This window comes from Ipomoea nil, unplaced genomic scaffold (genome assembly GCF_001879475.1).
Source record: "Ipomoea nil cultivar Tokyo-kokei standard unplaced genomic scaffold, Asagao_1.1 scaffold1594, whole genome shotgun sequence".
In the NCBI taxonomy this organism is placed as follows: domain Eukaryota; kingdom Viridiplantae; phylum Streptophyta; class Magnoliopsida; order Solanales; family Convolvulaceae; genus Ipomoea; species Ipomoea nil.
In genome coordinates, this window is record NW_017618022.1 from 64,851 (window position 1) to 83,889 (window position 19,039).

Genomic DNA, 19,039 nt, shown 5'->3' on the forward strand with positions numbered 1-19,039 from the left:
TAATTTTTCCGGGGAGATTCAACGCATGTCTAATAAGCAAATTATATCGTGCACCAGGGCGCACAATAGTGCAGATATAACGATTGGGTCTAATATAATACTGGAACAGAATCCACAATACAATGTGAACCCTAGTCCATGGTATAACAATTGCACCTCTAGGGTCTGTGTGCTTCTGGTGTCTCCTACCAAAAATGAATATATCAAGCCGGTAAAGGAGAACACTGGTTCAATAAGATTCCCAATGTTAGTTTCATAATGTTAGATTTTTTTGGTTCAATTTGTAATAATGTTTGTATCAAATCTTATTGTTAATCAATTCAACAACATACATGTGTGATAAAGTGTCGTAAATACTCATTTATTTTGATTATATTAATTGTGCTTAGGTGACTTGACAAGATATGACTGGAAGACCTACTTTGAAGTTTTGAATGTGACCAGGCCACAATTAGTGTTTCTTCTATAAAGAGACATCAAATTTCTAGGCAAAAGTTTTACTGAATCTTAAAATCCATAAAGGGAAAAGTGTAAAAAATACATCTCTATAATATATGTCAAGAGTGGTGTAAATGTTGCCCCTCAATTGTCAAAACGGTGCACATATAGCCCCTCCCGTAACGTACATGTGGTTCTCCGTTAGTGTACGGCACCGTTAAGTCGGAGTAAATATGTAATTTAGTTGTTTTTTCCATACCTCGATTCAACGGTGGGGAACCGCAGGTCCGTTACGGGGGAGGGGTTATATGTGCACCATTTTGATAATTGAGGGGCAACATTTACACCACTCATAATTCATGGGTGACATTGATAATTGGCATATTATAGAGGGACATTTTTTTACAATTTTCCCATCCATAAATTGTGTAGTTAATTAATTGAGTGGAGCATATTAAAGAGTGTTCTGCAATAAGAGAACTCTACAAGAATGAACTCACAATTAGTGGGATACCAAGTATTATGCACGAACCCAGAAAAAAAATAATTCGAAGAATAGCTAGCCAAATGTAAAAGAAAAAGTTCAAAATTGAATTGATTCAGCATCCGTGCATGAAACAATATTTGTTTCATGATAATACATTAGTGATAATATTGTAATTTCTAAATATTTATATATATATTTTTTTAATGCACTGTCTGCATTTCACAAGATCATACTAATCATAAAAAAAAAATTGTGTTTAATATGGTTTTTCGCCCATATAGTTGCCCGGAGGGTTATAGTAGCAGATGACAAACATCCAATCAGTTTTGCACGTAACCCTAGCACAGCCAATACTCGTGCTGCCGCCCCAAACCACCTGCGTATAAGAGCGGCAATTGTTGCCGCTGGTGCAAGAATTCGATGCGTGGTCATAGTCCTTCTTCTCACCCATCCACAACTTCATGGAATCCGCCGGAGACAATTCGGCAGAGGCCACCGCAATGTTTTCCCCATACAGCCCGTTAGAGTTCTGCGGCACACAGTCAGCAGACCTCTTGGCGGCATAGGATTCGGCGATGTCTGCTAAGGTGGAGTTCCAGTTAACAGGTGGAGATCCAACAGTTTGTCGGGCCGCGTTATGTGCAGCAACAAACCCTTTAACGCAATCAGAGTCACAGGCGGATTGTACGAAAGATGTTTGGGCAATGGCGGCTAAGGCAATTATGGAGATGGTGAGCTGCAGAAAAGAAAACTCCATTTCCTTTTTATTGTGATTTGCTGCAATAAAAAGGAAAAGTAAGAGGAAATGGAAAAATGTGTCTCTATCTGCAGAGATGCAATGGCCATTGGCATTGTGTTATAGGGTATTTATAGGATTGTTTGTATCCTAAAAGAATGGATTGCTTTTAATAATTTGTATGGCTTAGAAATACAAGAATAATGGTCACCTCACAAATATTTATAGGTAGAGTATGTATAGGAAGAAAGTTAGGTAGGTTGAAAAAAATTTGATGTTACACTTTATCTGCTTTGCAAGTTTTTTGTTGTCATTTGGTCTCTCAGTGACATATATTGGGTGGGGTAGAGGCAGAAGGGATTATACAATTTATGCAGATAATAAGCTAGGTTTCCCCACTCCCAATTCATTAACATTCAAGATTAGCATAAACAGCACTCTGTCGGGAAATTTGGATACAAACATATTTCTTCTACTTTTATTTTACTGTATGTTATACTACTTGTCTTCATCAAAAGCTGTCAAATTGTAAGGTTTACCATTTTTATTTTTTTATTTTGGGATAATAAGGTGATATTCAAATTGAAGTGTTGGTTTTATAACACTGGGTCAAAGGTTGGCCATCGTAAACTTTGGAGTGACATGTATGAAAATTAGCAAACAAAAAGATTGGCTCGGAATTATTGAATTAAATTAAATGTGTATTAATTGTGTATATTGTATTGAGTATCGAAAATCTAATTACAATCTCTTTTTTAGGGTTTATGAATACATCTTGTCTTCATCATATGGCACCTCTGGTAGACCTTAGCTTTAATGAATACATCTTTTGGAACCTGTTTTCTTTCAAACTTTAAGCTCTACCGACCACTTTCTTTATCAAATTAAAGTTTTTTAGTTGGGTTTGTCGAAAATTCACATCTTATAACAGATAGTAAACTTTACTGGTTCATCTTACTATTATAAGATCTATTGACTTAACTTTCTTCATCTCAATTGTTGAAAGGACTATTGATTTGTGAAGCTCTACCGCGTGTTTTAAGTTCTTCGGGAACTAGGCTTTTTTGAGTAGATCATGAGATCATCTTCTAATTTGAAGGTAGATTACTATGGTGAGTTGTGATATTGATGGTTCTAAATGGAGTTTTCACTCGGGGAATAGGAATGGTGTTTAATTTTTTTTTTAAGTGAAAATATAAATAATTAGATCATTTTCAAGATTTAGATAGATGGATTTATGCAACAGTTAATCTGTCTTATGCATGTTATTAAATTCAAGTAATATTGTAATTCGCTTAGATTTCGAAAGTTGACCTCTAATTTAAAACCAACTCATGCTGGCAAATTTAGAGCAACCAATAACATTAACAATTAAAATGTGAACTAAAAGTATATAATTGTCTATGCGACGACGGATATGGTTATAAAAACTATAAACTATGGTAACGAACACTCATTGTCAACTTTAATTTAACTCATTTGACTAGAATAGTAAGCTTTCTCTTGTATGTATATGCATGTGTTATACTTTAATACAATATACTAATACACATTAATTAATTGATACTAACATAAATTTTTTCCTCTGTATATTAATTTATTATATTACTACATACGTATATACATACATGTGTATAATCAACAATAAAAAAAGAAACAAAAACCTTTAAGAGACGCATCAATTCAAACAAAATAGGAATAAAAAATGAGCACAAATAATACAATCTAAATTTCGTAATGAAGTAAACCACTAATAGATAATCAAAAAGTAGATCGATGCTATATAATCTCTTTGTATTTTTTTTTTTTTTTTTTGGGTACATACTATGTAATCTCTCTATGACGTTGAATAACTTAATAGTACAACTAATTAAATAACGTATGATATAAAATTTCCTATCAAAGGAATGCTGTCCAAGTTTTTTGGAGTTAATTATAAATATTTAGATCATTTTATAGATTTAGAAAGATGGATTTAGACAACAATTATATAAATATTTTTTTGAAGAGACATTATCTTGTAATTAAATATCTAAGTTATATTACAAAATATGTTATCGGGGCCGGTCCTATCATTTTATAGGCCCGGGACAAAGAAAAAAAGAAGGGCCCTTAATATATAAAGTTAAAGTGTTTATATATATATATATATATATATATATATATATATATATATATATATAGTTCAAAAGATTGTGTTAATTGAAAACAATTCAAGGATAACTTTGAATTTTTATTTACATATAATTTTTTTAAGACTTTATTAAAAAAAAAAAAAATAGTTGGACTAATCCTGGAGTAGTGATCATTCAAACTTTGGGCCCCTACATGAAGTTTAATTATAAATTAATTTAATCTAATAATAAAATAATAAAAACATATTAAGTGTCAATGAAGGTTGGTACCCTTCATTTATGTCTGTTTTTCTGTTATCTTTTTTTTTGATACATTAAGCTATAAATGTTGTACTATATTATTTTTTGGACAACAATGCCCCTACCGTTATAACTTCAATTATCTATTTCCATTACTCTTACAATGCACTTGCATGCACCATATATTTTCTTACCTTCTTTAATTATAATAATATATGTAGATATTATGTAAGAATATGTAAAAATAAATTATTAATCATACCATAATTATTAATATACTTTTAAATATATAATATGAATTCTACAACTATAAACTTTGTGAATTTTTAAAAAATTTATAAAATTTTATTTTTAAAAAAATTATAACTATGATTTTAACATTGAATACTAATGTTGGGCATTAGTTTTACGCATCGCGCATTGAAAAAATTAGTATTCTCTTATATATATGAAGTATCTATTAATTGAATTATTATATTAAATGATTGTAATGGTTAAGTGAATTTAATGTTAAATAGTAATTTTGAAGTTGTGGGTTCAAATATATGCTCATGCAATAAAATTTTTTTTTCTCTTAACAGTATCAAAAAAATAAAAATCCAAGTTAGGGGAGCCCTTTCAACATTGGGCCCTGGGCGGGTTCCCATGTTGCCCGCCCCTCTGGGCCGGCCCTGTTTGTTATATATATTTGTTTACAAAGTATTTTATAGAAATATAATAAATATTAATATTTTGTTCAATAGTTACACATGATAACCTACGACACACATTTCACAACACATAAAACATGTAGGGAAAAAATTATCACTATCAAATATCAACATGTGCTTGTAAGATAAGGAGTTCATATTGTTAGAATATTTTATTCTAATCTTATTGTGTTCAAATACCATTTTGCCAGGGACAAGAGAACTGTCCCTCACTCGACATTACCACTAATTTAAGGGAATCTAAAGTGGCCAAAACAGCTAGCACGCTTTTGCCAAAGAATGGAACTACAATCCACAAGAAAAAGAGGAGAAATGTGGAGTAATTGTCGAGCTACCTATAGGCTATAGCGCAGCGTTTTGTATATGTCTTCTCTCATACAAACCAATCACTTGGTCAGAAACAGCCCACACAATGGCCTGTCCAGGCGGGATCCTCATAAGCCGGGGAAGTAACCCCTTCCACAAAGCACGTATACCTTCTTCGGTACGGTGTATATAGTTGAGATGGCATGAAACAGTCCTCTGTACTTCAAATCACCCCCTGATCGGCTTTGAGCCATCAGCCTCGTTTTCACAACGTCGAAAGGTCCAGTGCATATAGGACCAGCTGTCCCTGCAAGGAAACCCGAAATCATAGACTGCCATGGCTGAAGGACATTCCCATTATCAAATGCATTTTTGGCTGTGAACATTGCCGCCTGGTTCGTCCCATTTCGCATAACTGTTGGGGCAGCCCCTGCCCACAGACCACGAATCCCGTTTTCACGAACAATCATTCGGGCACAGTGTATACTGTATAGGCCCCTTGTACTTCAGGAGCTCAGGGCTTAAACCTCTCTGCTGTTGTAGTCGGATTTTCACCACCTGCATCAACATAACTAGCTGAGCTATCGACCTTAGACACAATAGAGATGTGACTTAGGGCCGCAATGATCAGAACCAAAAGACCAGCTATTAGAGCATGATGTAGAAGGGGATAATGTGAATTAGTCGAGGGCCTTCTGGTCTTTGATCATCTTGGCAGTTCCAACGGCTTTTGCTGCCCTTTCTTTGTATATATGCTCTTCTTGTATTCGTCTAACAGAATGAATGAAAACCATTCTCATCATTCTCTTATCTCAATTCCTCTCTGCTTTTTCCGTTCATCTCCTTGGCTGATCTCCGACATGGTATAAGAGCAAGGAAGGAGATCCTACGCCGGAGCAGTTACCGGCATGGGAGAAGCCAGCCAGCCGTCGCAACCACGAATGAATCAACCACCGATCAACGCTCCACCGATTGTAGCTCCGCAGCGGAATCAGACTGAAGATGTTGAGAATCCTTTGTATCTCAACTCCAATGAGAATCCAAACACCATCCTTATCAGTCCTCCTCTCAATGGCAGTTCGAACTATGCTTCATGGAGCATCGCAATGCAAGTTGCATTAGAGGTGAAAAACAAATGGTTCCTCATCGATGGAAGCTTGCCGGCGCCGGACAGAACTCAAAACAACTATCAAGCGTGGAGAAGATGCAATCTGATGGTGAAGTCCTGGATACTCAAAACTGTGCATCCATCCATTGCACAAAGCGTGATGTACATGGAAGCCGCGAAAGATGTTTGGAACGATTTCAGAAAGCGATTCTCTCAGCGAGATGCGCACCGTATATCAACTTTGCAGAACGAGATTTACAACCTGAGGCAGGGAAGTCTATCGGTGAATGAATATTATACCAAATGCAGAACGTTTTGGGAAGAGATGTATGAGCTGCGTCCCCTTCCGATCTGCAAATGCAATCCCCAATGTTCCTGCAACCTAATCGATCTCGTCAGAAAAGATCGAGAAATAGATGAAATTATCCGATTCCTGCAAGGCTTAGGTGATGACTATAATCCGCTTAAATCTAACATCCTTGTGCTTGATCCTTTGCCAGAAATGTACAAGGTGTTCGTTATGACGGAAAAGTTCGAGAGACAATTGAACATCACTAGCTCAAACCTGCAATTCAACCTTGCCAATGCCGTTCACAATGAACTCAGCTCCAATGACGAAAACAGTGTAGCAGCAGTGAACTACTATAACGGAAAGAGAAACATGAACTCAGGTAATGGAAATCGAAATGCTAAATGCACTTATTGTGGAATGACTGGTCACACCGTGGAGAAGTGCTATAAGAAGCACGGCTATCCACCGGGATGGATTCCGGGGTTCAAATCCAAGGGAAAACAGCCGGCAATGGCAGCCTCTGCTAGCTCGGACAATGCTGCCACTTCTGAACAGCTTCAGAAACTTATATCTCTCCTACAGATCCAAGTTGATCAACACCAGACTCCTACTACTGCTGATGCCGTCTCTCTTATTCCCAATCTCACAGAACATGGAGCTCAAGCCGAAGGCAAGTCCTATTTCACTTCTCATATAAATTCTCTTAATCTTTGTGATTCCACTTGGATTTTGGACTCGGGAGCAACTGATCATATAGTGTGCTCTCGAGAATTTTTTAACAATTGTTGTGAAGTTAAGGGAGCTACTGTGAACCTACCTAATGGAGAGAGAGTTGTCGTTCAACACAAAGGAGATATCAAACTGGCAGAAGATCTATGGCTGAAGAATGTGTTACACATTCCGGACTTTAGATTCAACATTGTGTCAGTCAGTAGATTGCTACAAGACTCATCTCACATTTTGTTGTTTAACTCTGGCCAGTGCCTTCTCCAGAAAGCTGGGATGACCAGTGGTTTTGCTAGGGAAGAAGACGGTTTGTACCTGCTGTGTCAACAACCAAAGATCAATTCCTACAGCAACTCTGTGATGAAAGTTGATAGTGCAGACCTTTGGCACAAGCGTTTGGGACACTTTCCCATTAATAAGATCCATCATATAAAGAATGTATCTGTTTCTTATCCTAAGCAATTGCCATGTAATGTCTGCCACTATGCTAAACAGAAACGTGCCATTTTTCCTTTAAGCAACACTATGTCAAATAAATGCTTTGATCTAATCCATGTTGACATTTGGGGTCCCTTCATGGTTGAATCTCTAGGAGGAGAGAGATATTTTCTAACGATTGTTGACGATTTCTCTAGATACACCTGGGTTCACCTCATGAAGAACAAATCCGAGACAAGGGCTATGATCAAAATCTTCCATAAACGAGTCCAAACTCAACATGGAGCAGTTATCAAAACTATAAGAAGTGACAATGGAAGGGAATTCAACATGAATGATTTCTTTGATGAAAATGGGATGGTTCACCAAACATCGTGTGTTAACACACCCCAACAAAACGCAGTAGTTCAGCGCAAACATCAACATATTCTAAACGTAGCTCGTGCTCTCAGATTCCAGGCTAACTTACCCCTTAAATTTTGGGGTTTATGTATTTTACATGCTGCTTTCATCATAAACAGGTTGCCATCCCTTGTCACTGCTTGGCTTAGTCCATATGAAAGGTTGCACGGAAAGAAGCCTAGCTTGGACAATGTGAAAGTTTTCGGATGCTTGAGTTATGCTGCTACTCTATCACAGGGCAGACACAAGTTGGCACCTCGCAGTAGACAATGTGTGCTCATTGGTATTCCAGCTCACATCAAAGGATACCTGCTCTATGATCTACAAGATAATTCCATCTTTATATCTAGGGATGTGATCTTCTACGAAGATTATTTTCCCTTTGCTGACAAAGTAGCCTATGCTGACAAATATCCCTCTCAAATGGATACTCCATCTCTGCCCAACATTCCTGTCAATAGCCGTGAAGAAGTTGCTGATCTAGGCATCCTCCATAGTCATGTTGATTCGATGAATGACACCCACAGCAGTATTGAATTGCCTATGATGCAAGATGAATCAAATCCTCATGAAACGCACACAGATTCTACTTCCATACAGAATTCCCCCGAACATTATATGCCAAGCAATGAAGTCTCTTTACATGCTACTTCTGATGAAGAATGCAGTGAGGACACTGCCGTAACCATCCACAATGCTCAGCCAAGGAGATCTAGCAGATCTCGCAATGCCCCCTCTAAACTTCAGGACTACTACTGTGATGCCATTATGAGCTACATGACATCTCCCCATTCTCTGTCGAAGGTTATATCCTATGCCAACCTCAGTCCCTCACATAAAGCCTTCTCCATGGCAGTATCCACAATTAAAGAGCCAAGAACCTACCAACAGGCCATGCAAAATGAATGTTGGAAGAAGGCCATGGATGCTGAAATTGCAGCTTTACAGGATAACCAAACGTGGGAGTTAACTGATTTACCACCGGGAAAAATTCCCATTGGTTGCAAGTGGATTTTCAAGGTGAAGTTGAAAGTCGATGGCACGATTGAAAGACATAAGGCACGGCTCGTTGCTAAGGGCTATACGCAGCAGCTTGGCATCGATTACCTTGACACATTCTCTCCAGTGGCGAGACTGACTACTATTCGGCTCTTCTTAGCTGTTGCAGTATCTAAGACATGGGAAATTCATCAAATGGACATCAATAATGCCTTTCTTCACGGTGACTTGAACGAAGAAGTATATATGTCTTTACCTCCTGGTTTTCACAGCAACAAGCCGAATCAAGTATGTAAACTTCGACGATCTCTATACGGATTGAAACAGGCCAGTCGCCAATGGAACTCCAAGCTCACTGCTGCTCTAGTTCAGAATGGATTCCATCAATCCAAATCTGAACCATCTTTGTTTACTAGAGGTATGGATACCAATTTCATTGCTTTGTTGATCTATGTGGACGATATAATAGCTGCCAGTCCGAGCATATCTGTCATCAAATCTGTTAAGCAATTCTTAGACAAAGAGTTTAAAATTAAAGATCTTGGCCCCCTAGGCTACTTCCTTGGTATTGAAGCTTGCAAAGTGAAAGGAGGCATGAATCTTTGTCAACGAAAATTCGCTCTGGACATCTTAGAAGAGGCTGGTTTCCTGGAAAGTAAGCCAGTACCAACCCCCATGGTTCAAGGCTTAAAGCTAGCTCGTAATGATGGCACACCCCTGGCAGATCCGACCATATTCAGAAGATTGGTAGGGAGAATGCTATACCTTACTGCCACACGCCCAGACATAGCATACTCCGTTCAACAGCTCAGTCAATTTGTTGATTGTCCTACGGACAAACACTTAATAGCCGCTCATCGTATACTGCGTTACATTAAATTGTCACCTAGCCAAGGCTTACTATATACTTCAGATTCTCAACTTTAGCTCAGAGTCTTCTCAGACTCCGATTGGGCAGCATGCGGTGACACTCGAAGCTCCATCACCGGATATTGTGTATTTCTAGGTGACGCCCTTGTGTCATGGAAATCCAAGAAGCAGATGACAGTGTCTAGGAGTTCCTCCGAAGCCGAATACAGAGCCTTGGCAGCCACTGTCTGTGAGGTACAATGGCTTGTCTATCTCTTACAAGACTTGCACATCCAGCTGGACAAACCAGCCACCTTATTCTGCGACAGCAAATCCGCTATAGCCATAGCGGAGAATCACGTCTTCCACGAACGCACCAAACATATTGACATCGACTGTCATATCGTTCGGGAGAAACTTAACCAAGGCCTCATTAAGCTTCTGCCTGTATCCTCCGTCAATCAAGTGGCCGATGGTTTTACTAAGCCTCTTGGCTCTCAGATGTTCCAGACCTATGTATCTAAGCTGGGCGTTCAAAATTTACACGCTCCAGCTTACGGGGGGGGGGGGGGTATTAGAGCATGATGTAGAAGGGGATAATGTGAATTAGTCGAGGGCCTTCTGGTCTTTGATCATCTTGGCAGTTCCAACGGCTTTTGCCGCCCTTTCTTTGTATATATGCTCTTCATGTATTCGTCTAACAGAATGAATGAAAACCATTCTCATCATTCTCTTATCTCAATTCCTCTCTGTTTTTTCCGTTCATCTCCTTGGCTGATCTCCGACACCAGCAAATCAAACTACATCTGAAACGAAAGACTAAATACGCATGTCTACATGCAACTTGAGTGACCCGAGATAGAAGCAAGAGATTCAAATAAAAGCTTAATTTGCAGCTACGATGATAAAATAAGGTTCTTTAGTAATGAAAATCTTGCAATCAATAATAGATAAGTGAATTTCCCTCTTCAATCATATAGTTAGTCAAAGAATGCTGAATTTCACATTACACTGAAATTTACAAGATTTCAAATATTTTGATAATCCAAATATTGAGTTATATCGTGATGATACCCTAGAGCATATCTATACTTTGTGGACAAATTGGAGGTCACTTTTGAATATAAAATTTCTGAGACCTTGCATCAAGTAAGACCGAGGCTTTAAAAAGTGTTCCACCTGGAGTAGATGTTGAAGATTGGAAGTGGTTTGTCACTAACAAATTTATGACAGAAAAGTTTCAAGTATGTTGATCTGATATGGTAATGACGGTTTTATATATTATAAAAAAATATTTTTTATTTAAATAATCACTTACATTTGAAAGTTATGCAGAAAATCAGTTAGCAAAACACTAAGAATAGGTCAACATCAGATATGGGAATGCCTATCGCACAGGGAGTAACCCACATAGAGAAATCATATTGAAAATGTACTAAAAAAAACAGTTCTGCTAGTTATATATGAATTTTTTTTTCTTTTTTACCTAGAATGACATTTGTTTTTCTCAACTTATTGGGAGGTAAAGATTCACAACCGCCTGACTTGGGAGTAATTTTCTTAAAGACTAGAAGCAAAATTGAAAAATTAAATGGGACAAAAGAAGAAGAAAAATATGTAAGCTAAGTGTCATTATTTAGCCTTTCTGCATTAATCTTTTTATCTTGATATACTTCTGCATTAATCTTGTTTACTTGTAAACTTTTTATAGAATGAAATTGTGAAGATTATTAGGTCTAACCCATCACTTTCAAACCTTGAAATTGTTGAAAAACATTTTGGACAACAACGTCATGGTCCTGTATATGGTTATGGGGGTGGAGTGAAGCGAAAAAACTTAAATGACACAAAATCTATTTACATCAAAGAGCTAGAGGCTAAACTCCTTGAGAAGGATGAAGAAAACCGTGACCTTAAGAAGCGCATGCATATATTTGAAAGTAGGTCGATCCGAATAGAGAATGGAGATCCACCATTAGTTACAACTACAACTACTAGTGATGACATCCAATAGGTACATAAAGTTAATGGAGAGAAACCTTTAATGTTGTTTATTATATAAGGAAATAACTAACTGATATTATTTTTTGAGTTCCTTATACAAAATGACTAAATTTTTATTATTGCAGGGTGCTTAGAACTCAAGATATGAACATTAAATAGCGAAATTTCACAGAAATTTTGCACAAATTCAAACCCCAATTCCCCAACCCTAGCTAAAATCCAAAATTGTTTAGCATAAACACACACATTGATACAATCAGATAACTTTTGGATGAATTTGACAGCTTATTACATTACAATAGAAAAGCTAACCTTAAAAGCTAAACCTCAGTTCTTCACGGCGGCGGCGGTTGGACCGACGACGACAGAGGATGGAGGCGGCGATGGCGGCAGAGGTTGGACACGGCGATGGCGTCGAAGCTTGGACGCGGCGGCGGTAGGATAATACCTATAGTTTCATTTTATATACACTATAGTTTTATTACAACACAACTACAGTATTGTTTTGATATAACTACAGGTTCGTTGGATAATATACACTCAAATATGTGAAATTATTATTCAGTTTCATTTTGTATACACTGTAGTTTCATTTCAACACTACTATAGTTTCGTTTCAATTCAATTGCAGTTTCATTTGATAATATAAAAACAATATGTGAGACAGTTTCAGTTTAGATACACTGTAGTTTCATTTTGTAATTAACACACCAAAAATACGCGCTCCGTTAAGCTATAACGGCAGCCATTTCTTTACTTAAAGAAACGGCGCCGTTTTTGGATCATGGTCTACAAAGCTTTGTGGACCGTGGTCCATGATATAATTGCTAAAAAACCAGGCTACCCACAAGTATATTGATAAGTACGATTAATATATTTAATTTAGATAGTTTATTATAATAAATTAGTTTTATTTATTTAATATTATATTTATTTTAAACTTTATTTTATATTTTGTATTAATATAATAGTTATTTGAATAATTTAAGCTTAAATGTCATTTTTCGGCCATGGGGAATACATTTGTTAATTAATAAGAGTTGGGCAAGGTGGAATTAAAGTAGGTTAATTTTTTTTTTTTTTTTTTTTTTTTTTTTTTTTTTTTTTTAATTTCAGCAGCCCAAACTACACATGCATGATGCAACCGTGTGCACCTTGCATGGTGCACACGGTTGTAAAAACGACGTGGTTTTGACGTCCGACCTTTAAAAAAAAAATCAGAATTGCATAACTACACATCCATAACTTCATAACTATAAATCCAGAATTGCATAACTACACATCCATAACTTCATAACTATAAATTCAGAATTGCATAACTACACATCCATAACTTCATAACTATACATTCAAAATTGCATGCATAACTACACATCCATAACTTCATAACTATACATTCAAAATTGCATTACTTCACATCCAAACTTCATAACTATACATTTGAAATTATAACTTCATAACTATACATTCAGAATTGCATGCATAATTAGACATCCATAACTTCATAACTACAAATCCAGAATTGCATAACTACACATCTATAATTTCATAACTATAAATATAGAATATGAAATTATAAAATTATGAACATATGTTTACGTAACTAAAGGCAATCGAAAATGATTTTTTTTTATTTAAGTAAAACGATGCCGTTTTTTGCATCCAGGTGCACACAGATGGACAACATAAATTGCCCCGTTTAATATATTTGTCCTTTCTTTATCTTTTTTTTCCCTTATAAGCTTTTTACGTATGTAGACACTAGCGAAACTTCTTCCGAGCGTCTTCTGTGAACGCAGCGACGACATCGGTCTGCTGCGATGAATGACTCCATGGGCGAACAACTTCTGCGACTGCTTCGAACTGCTAGTCTGCTACCACAAACGGACGAAATCAACTGGAGCTTATTTTCTTTGGTGCGTAGGATTTAGAAAATAAATATTATTTATTTTCTAGGTTTTATGTGGTTGAAGAAATTGATTCAATTTGAGGATGTTAGGGAAATTAGGATTATTTTTAGCTGATTAGGGTGCTGAAATTAGTATAAATAGGCCTGAATTATTCAATAGAGGACAGTCAGTACATTTGATGTGTTGTTAAGTTTATTTTCCAACTCAATAATAATTGAAGTTTTAGTTCTGTTAGAATTGTGAGATCTAATTTGATTTTCTTTTATGCTACACTATTTATATGCCTTCTATTATCTTGATATTACTGCTTTGATTAATTGTACAAAAAGGATCTGTTGTTCAATTATCAATCCAGTAAATTGCCATTTCGAATTCTTAAATCTGTAATTGTTTAAGTGTTCTAAACCTTAGTCGTAAAATAACATAGTTGATTATAAAAGAGATTTTCAATCTTATGTTATGGAGATGTATAGTCTAGTTTAAATGGACTGAGCTTGCGAGTCTGTCGGCTAAAATTGGTAGTCTTTCTAATTCTTAATGCTGATAGTTAATTAAATCCTAAGGGCTTATTTAGGGTTGTTAATTATCTAGAGAAGTAATTGAAGAGCCTGTTTTGATTACCGATAAAGTAAGGAGAGATATGTTGTTAGATCGAGCTTGTTAATAACAATAACCAATTTGGTGTAGGATAAAAGAATTTACACTTGGCTAAAGTGTCATCTAGCACCATGAACCATATTTGATTATTCATCCCGCACCATGAACTTTCATATCGTATATATCAAGCCACAAATCAAGAAAAAAAAAATCACCTAGAACTTTTAGCAGGTTATCATATCTTCCTGTTGACATGGCCTGATGTGGCATTTCTCTTTACCTTATGTTGTCCATGTAAGCATTTACATATTTAAAATTTAAAAAACAAAAATTATTATATTAAAAAAACTATAATTTTCTTCTCTTTATTTTCATAATTTATACTTTTTCAAATTTTCAATCCCAATGTTTCAACTTTCTTTTGTTTTTTCGAGAATTCATATTTTTTGGCTAATTTTTTGTTTAGTATTATTCTAGTTTTCCTAATTTATAGAAATGCTAATTTTTTTTTGTTTAGTATTTTCCCACATAAATATATCCATCAGCACTTTGAACAATAGTTATGTTGTGAAACCGAATGTACCATGCGTGGTGCATACGATGCAAAACAACGTCTTCTTTGACTAAAAACGCGCGTCCCACTTAAAAAAATTCAGGTTCGATTCTCGGCAATAGCATTATTGTGGATATGTAGTTATGAATTTCTAGATATTTAGTTATGAATTTCTGGATATATAGTTATGAATTTCTGGATATTTAGTTCATTCATTGTGGATATTTAGTTCAATCATTGTGGATATTTAGTTCATACATTGTAGATATTTACTTCATTTATTCACTGTGAATATATAGTAATGAATTTATGGATATATAGTTATGAATTTCTGGATATATAGTTATGAATTTCTGGATATTTAGTTCATTCATTGTGGATATTTAGTTCAATCATTGTGGATATTTAGTTCATTCATTGTGGATATTTAGTTCATTCGTTGTGGATTTTTACTTCATTCATTAACTGTGGATATATAGTTATGAATTTATGGATATATACTTATGAATTTATGGAGATATAGTTATGAATTTATGGATATATAAAAATGCTATTGCCGGGAATCGAACCTGATTTCTTTTTTAAGTGGGACGCGCGTTTTTTTAACCAAAACGACGTCATTTTTGCATCCGTATGCACCATGCATGGTGTATACGGATGCACAACATAATTTGCGAGGGCCCTTTGAATATATATTGCTTATTCATCCACATAAAACCATTTAGATGGTCAACAACTAAACCAAGTGAAATTAAAAAAAAATGAAATGAAGTTACTAATATAAACTGTAAAATATATATATTGCGAAGAACAAAACAAAATAAACTCCCAATTCATAATCTACTAGCTAGTTAAAAAACAAAATCATATAGATATAGTAGCTATAAACACCAGCTAGTTAACAAAAAACAAAAATAAAAATAAAGAGAAAAAAAAAAGTGACTCCATCAATCTTCATTTGCCTTCATGGTCCCATTGAGCTTGACTCTGCGCAAGCTACAGAAAAGAAGAAAGCATTGTCAATAAATCATAAACTGCTAAGAGCCATCTATATGAGTTATTTAAATCCGCATTATGTTCAATTAATTTACCTGACATTCTAACAAAGCTTTCCTGAAACAAGTCTGTCCCTCTTCCACTTCCTCTCCCTCCTTCTCTCACTCTCCCTCTCACAGCAGCCAATGGTCTTCCTCTTCCTCCAACAGCAGAAGAACCATCACTCTTCCTCTAACAGTAGAAGAACCAGCAGATTCTGCTTGTTGGTTGACAATGTAGGACAAAATCGTTTGTTATGTCCATTTCCCTTGCATAATTGACATGTCATAATTCTTCCTTTTTTAGACAACTTTCTAACTCTTCACTCATTTTTTGCTTGTTTTTTTTTTCATTTTCTTCAAGCTTTCTTTTTTTTTTTTTTTTTTGGCCTACCAGTCATCTTCGTTGGAATAGGAGCAAGTATTTCATCACCTTCAGTCCTTGGCCAAAAGATTTCCCCATTCAATGACTAGTAAAACTTAATTAGAAGAAAACATTATATTCCAGTTTTGTATTAATTAATTAATAAACTAATGGTCTAATAGCTAATTTCATATATGAATGCAGAACTGTAAACACGTATTCTTTTCCACTTTTCTAACACTTTGTCCCTATCTTTTCAAATCAAAGAAGCTTAGTAGGACCTATTGTATCAAAAGCATACACATTTGTATTCACAGTAACTGTACATCAACATTATATTATTCACTGCTTTGCGCATAATATATGTGATGTGTATAAATTTTTCCCTTTTCTGTGAATAATATATATATATATATATATATATATATATATATATAATGCAAAGAAAAGAAAAAGAATGTACGCATCATATATATTATGCGCAGCAACAGTACAATATATATAATTCACAGAAAAGAGAAAAATTTACACATTATATATATTATGTGCAGGCAACAGTACACACAACGCACACACACACACTCACACACCACACACACACACACACACACACACACACACACACACACATATATACTATATATATATATATATATATTATTCACACAAAGATATAGAAATATTATATAACAGAAAAGTATAGAAAACATACATGTTAACGCAGCTAGCGCGCTTCGTCACTTTCAACCTGCCGTCACCTTCAGCCTTCCGTCACCTTCAGCCTAGAAACATACCCACTAAATCAACTTAACATGGATTTTCCACGCCTGGGTCATCCTCGTTTGAATGCTACGTCTTTGGTTGAGCGTGGTTTCATATACGATTTGGGGGGGAAACTGGCGCCATGTCAGCAGGAAGATAGGGAAACCTACTAAAAGTTCTAGATGAATTTTTCTTTTTGTTTGTGGCTTGATATATGTTAGGAATATATGTATTAGGATTTTGATGATACCAATGTAACTTAGATTGTAGACCCCTAATTTTTGTCATATCTGTTGCTACCTTCTTTCTAGACGAAAGGTATCCATAACTCACTGTGTAATTCTTGTTAAGGTAGTTAAACACACAAAATCGAGTTATGATCTTTTAGTTAGGTTTCTTTTGAACGAAAGAAGAGCGGATGATTGAAGCAAAGCTACATCTTGGACAGACCACGAATGGATAGATGATCCTTTACCGCCGTGAACAGAAACCGAAAGTAATCTTTCGTCCAGAGACATTATTTCTAACGACCAGACTGCCAAGACAATCCATCTTCTCTCAACTCAAGAAGAATGTTGTGTCTCAGCTGATGGATCATCCTAGGAATAAGTTATCCTAAGAATGAAGAGCACACTAATCAAGGTGCATTAAATGTCATTGTACCTCTTTTCAGAGCTAGAAGACAAAACTTGCAGAAGTTCTTGCCTCCAACGACTATATGGCACAACTGCATTTAATGAAGCATTAAATGTACCAGGCTCTCCGGTTATTACCCACTGGTTCATAAGTTTGAAATATCATCCCCTCCAACGGATGGATATTTTCTCTATTATAAATACCCATCTTCTCCATGATAGAAGTTGCTGGTTTTTATCTCAACTGATCATACATATTCAAAAGCTCCTTATACAAGTTCACTCTCTTAAGCTTTGAAAACTAGTGTTTCAAGGTGTGAAGTTTACAATAAGAATTATCAGATTTCATCCTCACAACCTTGAAGAAGTCTTGCAACTTATATACGTTGATCATCCATCATTCAACTAGTTAGTCAAGACTTCAACCCGTTGGAGAACCTCGCAGATATTTTCTTCCAACCCTCAGCTCTAAAGAAGATGTTGATAGAGCGGAGTAAACTCTAGGAGTTGAAAAACCTTCAATTAGCTGTCCGGCTTAGTGATCAAGGAAGCTAGCTTGGTGTTATTTGTACTAGGAGTGATAGTGCAAACCTTTCACAAGTTGTGAAAGAAAGTGGAGTAGGCACAGTTGGCCGAACCACTATAAAAATCTCTCATCTCTCTCTCTTTATTTTTTCCTTGCTTTACTTTCGTGCATTGCATATCATACAATCTCAACCGAAAGTTTCATAAAGCAACAAACTGTGCAAAGCAATATAAAACTCGTCTAGCATATCCGCTGCGTAATAACCCTGAAAGGAGTTATTCTGTGAACATCGAGTTGAGTCTATTCACCCCCCACCCCCTTCTAGACTCTCCTTTCGAAACCTACCGGGACAACAATATATATGATGTGAAAGTTCGGGGATGAATAATCGATTATGGTTCATGGTGCTAGATGACACATTAGCCTTTACACTTTATTTCAATGATCACTTCTTTGTATCAATTCTGACATTATGTCTTGGGTTGGATACTAGTTTTCCTGTGATTCATTTTTACTTAATATTCTTTGTCATTTTATTAATGCTTGTTGAACTCGAATTATCATTCCATTCTTTATTTAAATTTTGGAATAAAATTAAATCGAACCAATCTCTGTGGATACGACCTTACTCAGTAAATTATTATTTGTTGGATTCGACACCCACCATATATAATGCACTTTGCATCTTTCTGAAACGAAACAATAGATAAGTGTCTTCTAAACCGTACCCACGGTCTTCAGTTCACCCAATCCCATTTAACATCCCACTCATCCTGGTCTAACGTACA

At 35.8% G+C, this 19,039-nt stretch overlaps 2 protein-coding genes and 1 pseudogene across 2 annotated transcripts in view; all 3 read right to left on the minus strand.

Annotated features, from left to right (window-relative positions):
- Positions 1-1,181: 1,181 nt before the first annotated feature.
- LOC109190892 (pathogenesis-related protein PRB1-3-like) lies at positions 1,182-1,682 on the minus strand. The gene has a single exon (XM_019341492.1). The coding sequence runs from the start codon at positions 1,680-1,682 to the stop codon at positions 1,182-1,184; it is 501 nt and encodes a 166-aa protein (XP_019197037.1).
- Positions 1,683-4,923: 3,241 nt separating this feature from the next.
- On the minus strand, positions 4,924-5,691 carry LOC109190887 (annotated as a pseudogene).
- A 10,203-nt stretch (positions 5,692-15,894) lies between these two features.
- LOC109190893 (heterogeneous nuclear ribonucleoprotein A1, A2/B1 homolog) overlaps positions 15,895-19,039 on the minus strand; it is a 7,522-nt gene continuing 4,377 nt past the window's right edge. The window contains exons 3-4 of the mRNA XM_019341493.1: positions 16,022-16,157; positions 15,895-15,926 (exon numbers count right to left, since the gene is read on the minus strand). Coding sequence (XP_019197038.1) covers positions 15,895-15,926; positions 16,022-16,157 — 168 coding nt within the window. The remainder of the gene's footprint in view (positions 15,927-16,021; positions 16,158-19,039) is intronic.